Source organism: Brassica rapa, chromosome A09, assembly GCF_000309985.2.
Source record: "Brassica rapa cultivar Chiifu-401-42 chromosome A09, CAAS_Brap_v3.01, whole genome shotgun sequence".
In the NCBI taxonomy this organism is placed as follows: Eukaryota; Viridiplantae; Streptophyta; class Magnoliopsida; order Brassicales; family Brassicaceae; genus Brassica; species Brassica rapa.
The window spans coordinates 24379304-24393079 of record NC_024803.2 but is presented as its reverse complement, the minus strand read 5'-3'; the positions used below and the strand labels follow the sequence as shown (position 1 = coordinate 24393079).

At 35.2% G+C, this 13776-nt stretch overlaps 1 protein-coding gene across 1 annotated transcript; it reads left to right on the top strand.

Moving 5' to 3' along the window:
• Window positions 1-5232: 5232 nt before the first annotated feature.
• LOC103840052 (ethylene-responsive transcription factor ERF022) lies at window positions 5233-13030 on the top strand. Its single transcript, XM_033280242.1, has one exon. It carries the CDS (start codon window positions 7465-7467, stop codon window positions 8014-8016), a length of 552 nt encoding a protein of 183 aa, XP_033136133.1. The 5' UTR covers window positions 5233-7464; the 3' UTR covers window positions 8017-13030.
• Window positions 13031-13776: the final 746 nt, after the last annotated feature.

Sequence of the window (13776 nt, the reverse complement as noted above, 5' to 3'; positions counted from 1 at the left end):
ACCCCGAGACTGGCTCCCCATACCACCCCGGCTACGACGCTGGCGAGGCCGGATCTGATCATCATTAGACCTGTAAATTAAAAAAAAAAACATATTTAAAAATTAGTTTAAAAATTTTAAAAATAGTTTAAATAAATCCCAAAAACATAATAATTACAAAAATAGTTTTCATAATATTAAAAATGTTTAATAAATATAGAAATTTATATTTTACATATAAAATACATAAAACGTTTTATAACCAAAAAAAAATGTTTTTAAATATTATATAAATGATTTTTAATCTTAAAAAAAGTTTTATAGATTTTAAAAATGTTTAATAAATATATAAATGAATTTAAAATGCAAAAAATAGATTTTTTATACAAAAAACGTTTTCAATATATATATATAATTTCAAATTCGATTTTTATAACCACAAAATTAATAAAAACTAAAAAAAAAATTCAAATCAAGTGAAATACATAATCAAACTCGATTTTACACAAATCTACCATTCACCCTAACAAAATCTATAAATCTCATTCCAAAATCATCAAATCTACTTAAAAACCATACAAATCTAACCTAAAAGAGTGGGATAGGGTTCTTACATGATTATGGGGGAGGATTAGGGGAGATTCGCCGGAAAAACGCGAGAGAGAACGGTGGAGTCGCCGGAAATCGCGAGAGGAGAGGCTGTGCGGCGCGGAGAGAAAGAGAGAAATGGGGAAGAAGATCGGGCTCGACCTAATATTATGAGGCGTCCGACGGAAACTATCCGTCGGAATTTCCTCGGAAATATTTTATATTTCCGTCGGAATTTCCTCGGAATTCTTTGATTCAATTTTCCCGAAATATTTGGCGGATTGGTTTACCCGGTTAAATGAAAATATTCCGACGAACCAGGATTCCTCGGAATACCCTCGGTAAACTCCGAGGAATTTCTGAGGAACCAGGGTTTGGGGTTTTAAAACATCGATTATTTTCGCCATATTTCATTTCTTATACAATTATAATGCATACCATTGAGGATTCTTTGTATAGATGATCAAAAACCATGAAATAACACAATTTCAAAAATAATTGTAAGTATTCCCTTTACCGTTTATTAAAGTGTATAAGTGTTTCTCTTATGTTGTGTGGTTTTCGTTCATGCAATCGTAAAAGTGTTTGTTATTGGATAAAACACCAAAGTTCATAGTTCCAAACATCATAATCTGGTTATGACACTTAATGAAGGTTATATACGTGTTATTCAATCCGTAAAACGTTGTTTTCGATTTAAAACCCCAAGTTCCTCGGAATTTCCTCGGAATATACCGAGGAGTTTCCGAGGAGATCCTTATGTTCGTCGGCATTTCCTCGGAATATGCCGAGGAGATTCCGAGGAAAAAGAATCTATAATCAAATCCCCAATTCCTCGGAATTTCCTCGGAATTTTCCGAGGAAATCCCGACGAACATGAGGATCTCCTCGGAATTCCCTCGGAAAATTCCGAGGAAATTCCGAGGAACTTTGGGTTTTCAATCGAGAAGATCTATTCCGAGGAAATTCCGAGGAAAACCTACCTGTCCTCGGAATTTTCCTTTAAAAAAAAAAAAAAAAAGGTCGACGCTAGTCTGTTTCCGAGTCGTCATCACCAGATGAATCTGAATCTGGATCTTGGTGAAACTCTCCAATCACTGGTTCATCATCTACGTGAACGGCGGCTTCTTCTCCGAAAACGGTTAAATCGACTACAAGGCCAACTCCACCTAAATCTTCTGCTGCACTTAAGTTGCCGGATGTGCTTGGTTGTAGTGGGTCTTCCAGCTCAGAACTTCCCTGAACTCGGCCTCTCGGGTTGAGTCTTGTAACAGTAACCCATGGATCATCTCTGTTCCTTACCCGGGGGTACTTGATATAACAAACCTGATCGGCCTGAGAAGCAAGAATGAAAGGATCATAATATTGCAGCTTCCGTCTTGAATTTACTGATGTAACACCAAATGCATCTGTTCTCACACCTCGATCTGGAGTGTTGTCGTGCCAGTCACAATAGAAAACAGTACAGCGCAATCCAACCATGCCCAAATACTTGATTTCCAAAATCTCATTTATGTGTCCGTAGTATACATCATCTCCTGATGCAGAACAAACACCAGCATCGTAAGTCGTACTCGAACGTCTCCTCTTCTGAGTTGTGAATGCATATCCTCGAGTACAAAATCTCGGATATGACTTCACAACAAAGTTTGGTCCAACGACCATCTCGCGTATCCAATCGTCAAATGTTTCACCTCTGGCCAAACCATCACTCACATAAGTAAACATCCATCCACCAAATTCTCTCTGCTTCATTTCTTCTAGTTCGTCCTCTGTGGCGTATCTATATTCTAACCGCTTTTCTGCCATGAAAATCCTTTCATATTGAAGAACATCTTCGCAGTTGGTGAGTAAATATGTTTGCAAATGACTGCGCTCCTGATCAGTAAGTCGACGGTCCTTTGGTTTTCCGCTAAGTCGTCCAACGTCTGTGAAAATGTCTGGAACCTTCCAATGATATGTTGCCCGTTCGCCTCTATCATCATGCCGAGCAGGTCTTCTGTTTTTGGTCTGAACTTCTGCTGGAAAGTAGTACTCGGCAAAGTTTGAAGTTTCTTCATTGATCATCTGTGCGACTATAGACCCTTCCACCCTACTTAAATTTTTCACCATCTTCTTCAAATGGAACATATACCGCTCATACAGATACATCCATCTATACTGCACAGGACCACCAAGTTCCAATTCTCTTACCAGGTGAATAACAAGATGCTCCATAACATCAAAAAATGAGGGAGGAAATATCTTCTCAAGGTTGCACTGAATCACAGCTATGTTAGTCTTCAAATTTTCAATACCTTCAAGAGTCACTGATCTTGTGCATAAATCGCGGAAGAAACCACTTATCCCTGCAATTGCTTCATGAACATTTCGTGGTAATAGTTCCTTGAAGGCAAACGGAAGGAGACGCTGCATCATTACATGGCAATCATGGCTTTTCAAGCCAGTAAACTTTCCTTCCTTTCTGTCGATACAGTTACGCAAATTAGATGCGTAACCGTCTGGAAATTCCACATCGTTTGAAATCCAATCAAAGAACGCATCCTTTCCCGCTGCATAAGTCGGTATATGGGAAAAGGAGCCCTACCACTCTCATCAACATGAAGTTCTGAACGAGCACATATATCGACTAAATCGAGTCTTGACTTCAAATTATCCTTTGTTTTACCTTGAACATTAAGGATCGTGTTCATGAGATTGTCAAAAAAGTTCTTCTCGATATGCATGACATCTAAATTATGCCTTAGTAGATGATCCTCCCAGTATGGCAGATCCCAAAAAATACTACTTTTTTTGTGCCAGTTATGTTGGTTTCCAACACCATCTACCGGAAAATGCTCATGTCCACCGACGTCTGGCGTCCTTTCTGCACCAAAATCTCTAAGTTGTGTCTTCAAATCTTTCCCACGAATTTCCGGAGGTGGACTGTCAAACACCCTCTTGTTCTTCGTAAACAAATTCCTACTTCTACGATATGGATGATCTGGTGGTAGAAATCTCCTGTGACAGTCAAACCAACACGTTTTCCTTCCGTGTTTTAGTTGGAAAGCATCAGTGTTATCTTGACAATATGGACATGATAGCCTTCCATGCGTTGTCCATCCAGATAACATACCATATGCTGGAAAATCACTTATTGTCCACATTAGTACTGCCCGCATTTGAAAGTTTTCTTTATACGAAACATCGTATGTTTCAGCACCTTGAGTCCATAGTTGTTGCAACTCATATATTAGTGGCTGAAGAAACACATCAAGTGATCTCTTAGGATGCTCTGGTCCGGGAACGAGAATCGAGAGAAACAAAAACTCTCGTCGCAAGCACAAGTTTGGGGGTAGGTTGTATGGTGTAAGAATGACTGGCCATAGAGAATACTGTCTTCCACTCTTGCCAAACGGGCTGAAACCATCATACATAATCCAAGGTAGACATTTCTTCTCTCATACGCAAAGTCGGGATACTTTGATTGGAAATGCTTCCACGCTTTTGCATCTGAAGGATGTCTGATCTCACCATCTGTTGAGTGCTCCGCATGCCATCTCATTGGTTTCGCTGTGCGTTCAGACAGATACAGCCTCTGCAACCTTTCCGTCAAAGGCAAATACCACATCCTTTTATATGGTACTGGAACTCTTCCACTCGTATCTTTATAACGAGGCTTCCCACAAAATTTGCATGAAACCCGCTGTTCATCCGCCCTCCAATAAATCATGCAGTTGTCTCTGCATACATCTATTACCTGATACGATAAACCAAGACCAGCTACGAGTTTCTGAACCTCGTAGTATGAGCCAGGAGCTACATTATCTTCGGGTAGAATACCTTTTACATAATCAGCAATCGCATCCACACAGTCTTCAGCCAAATTATAATCCGTCTTAATGCCCATCAATCTTGTAGCAGATGATAAAGCTGAATGACCATCTCTGCAACCTTCGTACAATGGTTGCTTTCCAGCATCCAACATATCATAAAATCTCCTAGCTTCGGCATTGGGTAAATCTTCTCCTCTAAAATGATCATTTACCATCTGCTCAGTACCTACACCGTAATCTACATCCGTTCTAATTGGATCTTCTAATCTAACCGCTGGCTGAGGTTCGCTAGTACTACCAAGTTCATAATCAGTTTCTCCATGATGATACCAAATTTTGTAACTTCGTGTAAATCCACTCAAATATAGATGAGTCCAAACATCCCATTCTTTAATAACTTTTTTATTTTTACAATTAGAGCAAGGACATCTTAACATACCTGTTTTTGCTTCCGGTTGTCGGTGAACTAACCCCATGAATTCGGTTATACCTTGTTGGTATTCTTCCGTAAGCAATCTCGTGTTCGGATCCAAATGAGGTCGATCGATCCAAGAACGAAAATAATTTGAAGAAGACATGTTTTTTATGAATCAAATTCGTGTGTAAAGAAAGTGAGAGGGAGGATGAAGATATGGAGTGAATGAAGAGGAAGAGGGGTGCTTGTATTTATAGTTGAAATCCTGCCGACGGTCCGAGGAAATTCCGACGGAATTCCGATGCGAACGGCTAGTTCGTCGGAATTTCCTCGGAATTTTTAAAATCCCCCAACGGCTCTCTAACGTCTATAATATTTCCTCGGAATTCATCGGTTTTTTCCGAGGTATACTAGTTTCCTCGGTATTCCGTCGGAATATTCCGACGAGAAGAATTTTCCTCGGAATTCCGTCGGAATATTCCGACGGAATACCGAGGAAGAAAAATTTTGTGTTTCCTCGGAATTGCCTCGGAAATGGCTCGGTATATTCCGAGGAATTCATTTTCCGTCGGAACGTCCGTCAGAATACCGCTGTTTTCTTGTAGTGGATAGAGAGGTAGGTGCAGGGGTGTACATGAAAATCCTCGTGTGAAATATTCTTTTACTATCATATTATTTTTTGTGTCTGATGCTACATATATCACCGTTACTTTTATACAGATTAACTGCATTCTTAATTACTCTTAGTTTAAAATATGTTAAGAGTAAACATAGAAGTTCTCGAATATTTTTTTCTAAAAAAAGTAGTTCTTGAACAGAAGTAGAAAAACTAGCATTAGGGTTCGTATATTCTTGTGTGGGGTCCGTCGAGCAGATGGGAGTTGAGATTGAGACCGCAGACCTTTTTGACCACCGGATGGTCCAGGTCCGGACGTATTCCGATATTGTGTGGTAGTTAGTGGCGGTGGTGGTGTCCAATATGCTGCCACGTCACGCAATAGTTTATTTTCTTTGTTTTGGGTTGAAATTAGACGCACGAGGTTTAATGAATCACTTGGATGACAGAGCATGATCTGCTGGTCTGGCTTTAGCTTTGTTATTATTATTTTAATTTTGCTTGAGTACCAAGATTTTATTAAACATATTTTGGTTAATGTTGATTTCTCTTTCTCCGCACTTTCGTTATGAACTATATACACTCTTTTTGGTCAATTTGATTTTAATTTTAGTCTATGGGTGGTACATATTTAATTTTCTTAAAAGTAAGTCATCATCACATGTGCGCCCAGGTCTCTTACTTTTTTCTACATCTCTACTTTGAAGATATATGGATATATGGACTTAGGTTACAAAAACGTGTTATGCTAGCTTTATGGATCATCTAGATTCGAGAGTCTTAAAATTGAATGCTTGAAAGTTGAAAGCAACGCACAGAAAACTGGAACTTTAAACGATCATATCTTTGGAAGTGATATTTGTATACTTATAAAGCTTTATTACCGTTAGCTCAGTACGTAGTAACAACGTTTATCATCTGTTTGATGTGCTTAAGTTTAGTACCATTCCGAATCAATTTCAGTGCTGTATATATATTCCGACTACGTAGTCGCGGCAAAATCGCCAGTCGAAGCCAGAAATTCAAATAACTGTATGTTAAGTTAAGATATATATTCATTTTCTAAGCATAAGAAAAATAAGAACCGATAAGATCCATTCATTTGTTCTAACAAGTTAAAACAAAGTAAATGTAGTAGATCAATAATCATAATGATGTAAGATTAGAATCTATCTAATTCTACAACACATGGTTAACTTCAAGATATAGGTTGAATGAATGGTGAAATAAAGAAAAGATGAGGATAAAAACTGTTGCAGATTCCACAGACTGTAATCTACTAAAAATTAAAGATACCTAGTTGGTGTGTGAATTAGTCAGTTTTGAACCTGGAGTGATCAAAGCTGGTATTTCCGTTGAACTTCAAGTCTTTGATGAATAATTTTTCTTGAAGTCCTTGACGCCTAAATGCTCGAGACCTTCATTTCATAGTCTTATTATTGTTCCATTTGTTCTTTATCCGACGATTGGTTGATTGGATGAATCTTATAGCTCTCGTGTTATCTTGGTGAAATTTTTTATTGTATGAGCTCTATTTCCTTTTTTTGAAAAAAAAAAATTTATTGTCCGAAATGTAATGTCAAAATTCATATATTAATACAATTTTATTAAGAGTGCTACGATTTATAAACAAATAACAATAGAATTGAAATTCTAATAATCATTACAAATGTAGCTCCCACTATCCCCTACTTTTCTTAAAAGAAAAAAATCATAAATATTGAAAAAACATTATTAGAATAAAATTTAAAGCAGGGTCTTCTTAGAATGCACTATTTATACGTGGTAATAAACAGCCTGTTTAATTATACAAATTCATAAATTATGTAGAAGCAGAGACCCATGCATGCATAACAGCATAACCCCACTCCACACGTAACTACGTGGGAAGCTCCCTTCACCTGAAACGAAAAAAAGCCTTCCACAAATTTCATCCCATCATTTAATGTCTTTTCTTTATTTCTCTATATATACAATTCCACTCAGCACTTACTAATTAGCACATTTCAATACACACACACTATAGTACTAAACAACTTCGTATTAACTACATGGAAAACAATCATGCTAGTCAACGAGAACAGAGCTATTCCGTTGACCAAGTATCTTACAGAGGAGTTCGCCGGAGGAAATGGGGCAAATGGGTATCGGAGATCCGGGAGCCCGGTAAGAAAACCAGGATTTGGCTCGGGAGCTACGAGACGGCCGAGATGGCTGCAGCCGCTTACGATTCCGCAGCTATTTACCTCCGAGGACGTGGGACATATCTCAACTTTCCGGAGCACGCTGGCAGTTTTCCTCGGCCGGAAAGCTTTAGCTCCGAGCACGTTCAAGTGGCTGCTCGAGAGGCAGCACTAATGTTTAAACCGGGTGTGTCGTTTGCGGAACACGCTATTGGGTCTGGCCAGGGACCTTCGCGGGTAGGATTGTCTCCAGATCAGATTCAGGCTATCATTGACTTTCCAATGGACTCACCAAGAATGGGGTGGATGCAAGATCTGGAGGTGAATGATTACGAGGAGTTGTACGGACGGTGTTGTGGACAGTGCGATGGAGACGAATTTTCTGAAATACAGCCGCTTCAATCTATATGGGATTTTTAACTAAACTTAGGGGGTGTATGTTGGAGCTAAATTTATAATGATGGTTAGAATTCTAAAATTTTATAGTTTTTGGTTAATGAATTCTAACATTCTTATATAATTAAATCAAATATTATTGGTTTCATGATTTAAAAAGTTTGGATTTTAATGATTTTACTAGATTTTGACCCGCGCTTCCAAAGCGTGAGTTTTGTTTGGGTTATAAATAAAGATGAAGATGAATTAGCTAGTATTTTAGGTATTTTTCGTCTTTCGTCTTTTCGGATACTTTAAATCTTTTTTTGCTCCTAAATATCCGAACTGAGCTAGACTATTACATACCCAAATAACATGTATTTTAGGGTTATTTGAATTATGGACTCGAACTGACTCGATTCCAAAAGGAACCAAACTGAACCATAACCGAAAATATTTCAAATACCTAATTGGATCCAAATATCGAGGACTCGGAGAATTCAGATTAAAAAAACAAATTACCCGACTTAAACCGAAAACCGGATGAGTATTCTAAGATATCCAGAATGTAAATATATATTAGTTATATTTTAAAATTAGGCCGGTTTAGGTACTACAAACATGACAAACATGTTTCAGATATATTAGTTATTTGGTTATTTTCAGGTTCATATACATTAGAACCGAACATATCCGTATCTGGGAGGACCGACTCGAACCCTACCCAAAAACGCAAAACTCTGATACCCTAAAGAACTGACTCGTACCCAAATGGTACCCAAATGCTCATTCATACACTTAGGCCTGGACGTTTGGGTCTTTGGGTTGGGTTTAGTCCAACTTTTTTTGGGTCTCGATCCTTCGGATCCTAGAAATTTAGATCCAATAGGTATTCATAAATTTTTTTTGGGTTTGGGTCGGTTCTTCTTGGATTCGGTTATGTTTTTCTCAGGTTTGGGTTGGTTCGGGTCTATAATTAAAATATCTGTACAATACTCTGAATTTTCGGATCCATATTGAATTCATGTATATTCGGATCTTAAAAGTACATGATATACCCAAACCCTGTAAAATGTAGTCGAAATTCGTTATATATATTTAAAAGTTTAAAAAATAACTTAAAATAAACTATTAATAATTAAAATAAAATGTTTTTAAACTCTAGATTTTATATTTTAAGCTTCATATCACTTGAAAATGTTACAAAATAATAACAAAGATTGTTTGTAAAAAGATATTTTAACTAAATCATAAAATAAATATATAAAATAGAACAAAAAAATCATAGTTTTGAATATTCATGTTTTTAAGTCAGGTATTAATTGGTTTTTATCGGGTCGAGTCTATTCGTTTTTTTTGGTTCAGGTTCTTTCGGATAGAAGAATTTTTGATCCAATAAATACTTTAAATTTTTCGTTTGGTTTAGGATCGAATATTTTCTAATCGGTTCCGGTTCGTATTTTTTGGTCCGGGTAAAATGTCCAAGCCTGTTTGATTTTGATGATACAATAACTTCTTTAAATTTTATACTAAACCGTGGCAAATCTTCACTAAATAATGATAGAAAATTTGTGGTAGTTTGAAGTTTATATGTGGATACTTTGGTCTATTTCATTTATAATGAATATGAGACTATATTTCACATATATTTTACGCTTCAGTATATTGAAAAATAATGAGATCATGCAAGTATATTATTAGAGTTACGTTTTACCAAAGTTGTTAGATATTGGGTAAGATCCAATAATCTTAGTTTAAATAAAATCCAAATCATATTAAAGATCTCAATTAAATTCAAATATTCAATCATCTGAAAATTATAAGAAATTATTTGATCAATTAGGTAATAGTATATTTTAAGCTTTATATTAAATTATTGTAGTTAATTGGTATGTTACGATTTGTTCCATATCATACCAACATGAGCTTTTTTACAGTTTATCCAAATCATATCTATTGATCTCAATTTTTTTTAAAGAGTTTTTCTTTTTGCTAATTTTGTTTAGAGTCGTTTAGAAAACAAAGTAAACATAGTAATTATTGTAGTTTGTGTTATACCAGATAAACCCATATAGTATGATGATAACATGTTGAAAATGTGGAATTAGAAATCTACTTATATAATGAATCAAAATGTGATAACAATGTGATTATATGTATGCATTTTCTGAACGTAAATACATTACTCAAGCTGTTAAAATGACGGGTGACATAATAATTTAGAGCTGATACAATTATTGTTTTGTTTCGTGTTTTAGTAGACCAAACCATTTTGTATAATACGTTGGCAAATTGACTAAAGTAATCTTAGGGAAGTATTTGATCAATTATATGATAACTCAAAAGAGGGAAGGAGTAAAAATCGGCAAATATATGGTATAATGTTATTGACTAACTTATTGTTACAAAGATATAAGGTAAAATCAAAAAAATATTTAAGTTTAAGGAAAGGGTCCAAACAAATTTCATAGGTAGATTTTTTAGGACTCCTTCTCTTTTAATAGTATTGATAATTTTTAGTGTTATTAGAACTTGAATTCTAAACATTTTACCTCATAGAACAGAACTTTCAAAATATTGTATGAAAAATTATTTAGAACTTTCAATTAATTTAACAAACTTTTTGATTTTTAAAATAAATGAGTTCTACATAGATTCATCTTCCACTAAGAGCACCTCCAAAGAAACCATAAGGGTTCCTAAAAAAAAATTAGTTATATAATTATTTATTTATGTTTTTATTAATTAGTTTATTATGTATTTGAAAGACATGTGTCTTTTTAGTATCCCATAGATTTTAATAAAATATAACAAAAAAAATTTCCTCATTCCCTCTATTAATTTCATTTCTTTTTTTTCTTTAAATACTGAGAACTCCTCTTAATACTACTTTGAAGGTGCTCTAACACACTAACTGTGAACTACTTAAATATTCGGGTTTCTCGTATGATGTGTTATATGTGCAGTTCCAAATATCCAGAGGCTTAAAACTTCAAAGAAAATGAGGCATTCGACAAAAACAAAATGTGGCCCAAAATTAATTACAAATGAAAAAAATGGATATTAAGTTAAGGATGGGCTCAAAAAGGGAAATTAAACTAAGAATTTGGACAAAGTAACCACTGAACCAACCTCATTTAAATGTAGCCTTCTAGTTTGAATTATATTTTGTGATTTGATGCAAATTATTTATTTGCTTTATAGAAAGGAGAATTTTCTGGATATTCATAAGGAGCATAAAGTGAAGAATATACACATTCTATAGTGACATTTCCTTGATGGGATATATTACACTAAAGAAATGACGGTTTTCTCCCTTAGAGTGTGTGTCCGTGAAGAAGAGGTACAAAGGTAATAGAAAACTCATGTGCTCAATTTGGATATACTAAACATATGTTGTAGAATATACTTTCACTTATGTATCATAACCGATTTAACTTAATTAATTTGAGATTGTAAGTTTTCACCCAGAGATGCAGTCTATACGACAACGCGGAGATGGAATAATTTATACGAAAACGTGAAGATATCATTCGACTAACAAGTCCAGCACATGGAACACATTATCGAGGGAAATGGAAAGCCGTGGACAGGAGACATGAGCACGATTGTGAGTGGGATGAGTGTGTTGTTCCACAGATGGAAACTAATAAAGGTTTATTTAGGAGGAATGAGAAAAGTATCTGAACTGTAAGATGATGCTTTTTGAGGAATATGTACCAGCAAGCCATGGAGCTTTGGAAACGGATGCACTTGGCGTCGCAGATGTCGAGGCGATACAACATCTTATACTAACATGGGGCAGCAATGGTTGATGGAACATGGAATATCCAGATCCAGCAAGGAATCCTCAAGCACTACTGCACGGTTTATGCATGTGTAACATGTGCACATAATAAGCAAGAACGCATTTCCATTAAACGAAACATATATGAAGGAATGGGAGTGTATGAAAAAAACGTGAACAGTAGACTATATTATATTCAATGTAGTATGGTCACATTATCAAACACACATATGACTTCAAACTACAATATGTTTATATTCCCCTATGTGTTGTTGCATAAGTTCCAAGTTGTGTAGTGTAGTTGTTGTGAGAAAGGGAAGCAGGTCCAATATGGAAATGGATGGAAAAAGGTGCTTTAAGAGACCGGCAATAAACAATTGTTGCGAAGTGTTTTGTAAACTATACCATATTACAAAAGTTATAGTATTGTAGTCGTTGTGACGTATACATGCATCCAACATTTTCTAGAGAATAATGTGCTTAGACGTTTGTGGAAACATAAGAAATAATAAAATGTAAAACCATAATAATATAGCGGCGCGTCAAAGTAATAAGATGGACCATACATAACTTTCAAAATAGTACACAAATTGAGCTGTCCACCGCAGTAAAGAGGGGATATTAGTCGCAAAGCTTAGTAAAAACAATAACTCATAAATAACGCATGAGTAGAAAAAGAAGAACATAAGAGTTCCGTACAATAGATCATTACGGGAATTTGTGGGGGTTGAAGGTTGAGAAGGCTGCAACTGCATATGTATTCGCTGCAAGTGACTCGCCTGTGAGTGAGGCACACTGAGTCAAGCTTCGTGTGGCATTACATTCTAGTAGCACAACATTGCCACACAGATAAACCTGCGAAATGTAAATTATGTACGTCAACTACATAAACCAAATGTATGCCCAATAACATAACACGCTGGTACCTAATCTATAATAGACCAATTACATAAAACAAACCATAGTCTATACTATTTCAATTAGCCTTATGGTACATATATCATTCTACTAAATAAATTGTGCAACATATATGAAACTATGATAAAATACTAGTAACATATAGTACTAATAGTTCTCATATACTATAGATAAAGCATGCACAATAAACTTCATAATGCCGCAACCAACAATTTCAACTAACACTTTTCATTTACTATAGACACAACATGTACAATAGATATATATAATAAATTATACTATTTCATTGTCTCATATAGAATACACATACATAATTGAATGGGGATAAGATTATAGTAAGCATATCTACTATAGCCAATACGAGTAAAAAAGACATAACCATAGCTATACAAGTCACAACTATAACTTTCTATTTACTATAGGCAAGACATTCACACCATCTAACACAATCACGGAAGCACATACATTTATAGATCACATTATTTTAAATTATTTTTCGGTAACTATACATGTTAGGGAAAATTTCCAAAAATGACTCAAAACTTGATTTTAAATGCAAAATTATACTCTAACTTCAATCAAATACAAAAGTAATCCAAAAGCCTTGTGAAATTACAAGTAGCCCCTTATGACCAAAGAAAAAAAAACATAATGCATTGTTACGAATACAACCACGGGAAGTCTTCTGTGGTTTTATAAGTCTTCTCAAGAAGTAGATTATTAAAAGTAATTTATAAATTTTATAAAAATATTTTTATGGGAGAAAATTGAAATCATGTAATTATAAACATTTGTATGTAAAATTAAATTGTTTTCAACATAGATGATTAAATGTAGTGAGCCATGATATTCTTTGGTTTAGGGTTGGTAACATATGTTCCCCGTTCTGAGTATAAGTTCATCCAGTCGTTCGATTTATTTTGGTATTTCTTAAGATTTGTAACTGGTCGATGTATTAGGTTTCTTTTCCGATCCGTAGGCTTAACACGATTTCCAGATCTGTAATCGTTCGATTTTAGTAGTGTTCAACTAGAACATTTCCTAGAAGATTTACTGGAAGGCTTCTAATAAGTCTTCCATGAAGTCTTCTAATAGTACTC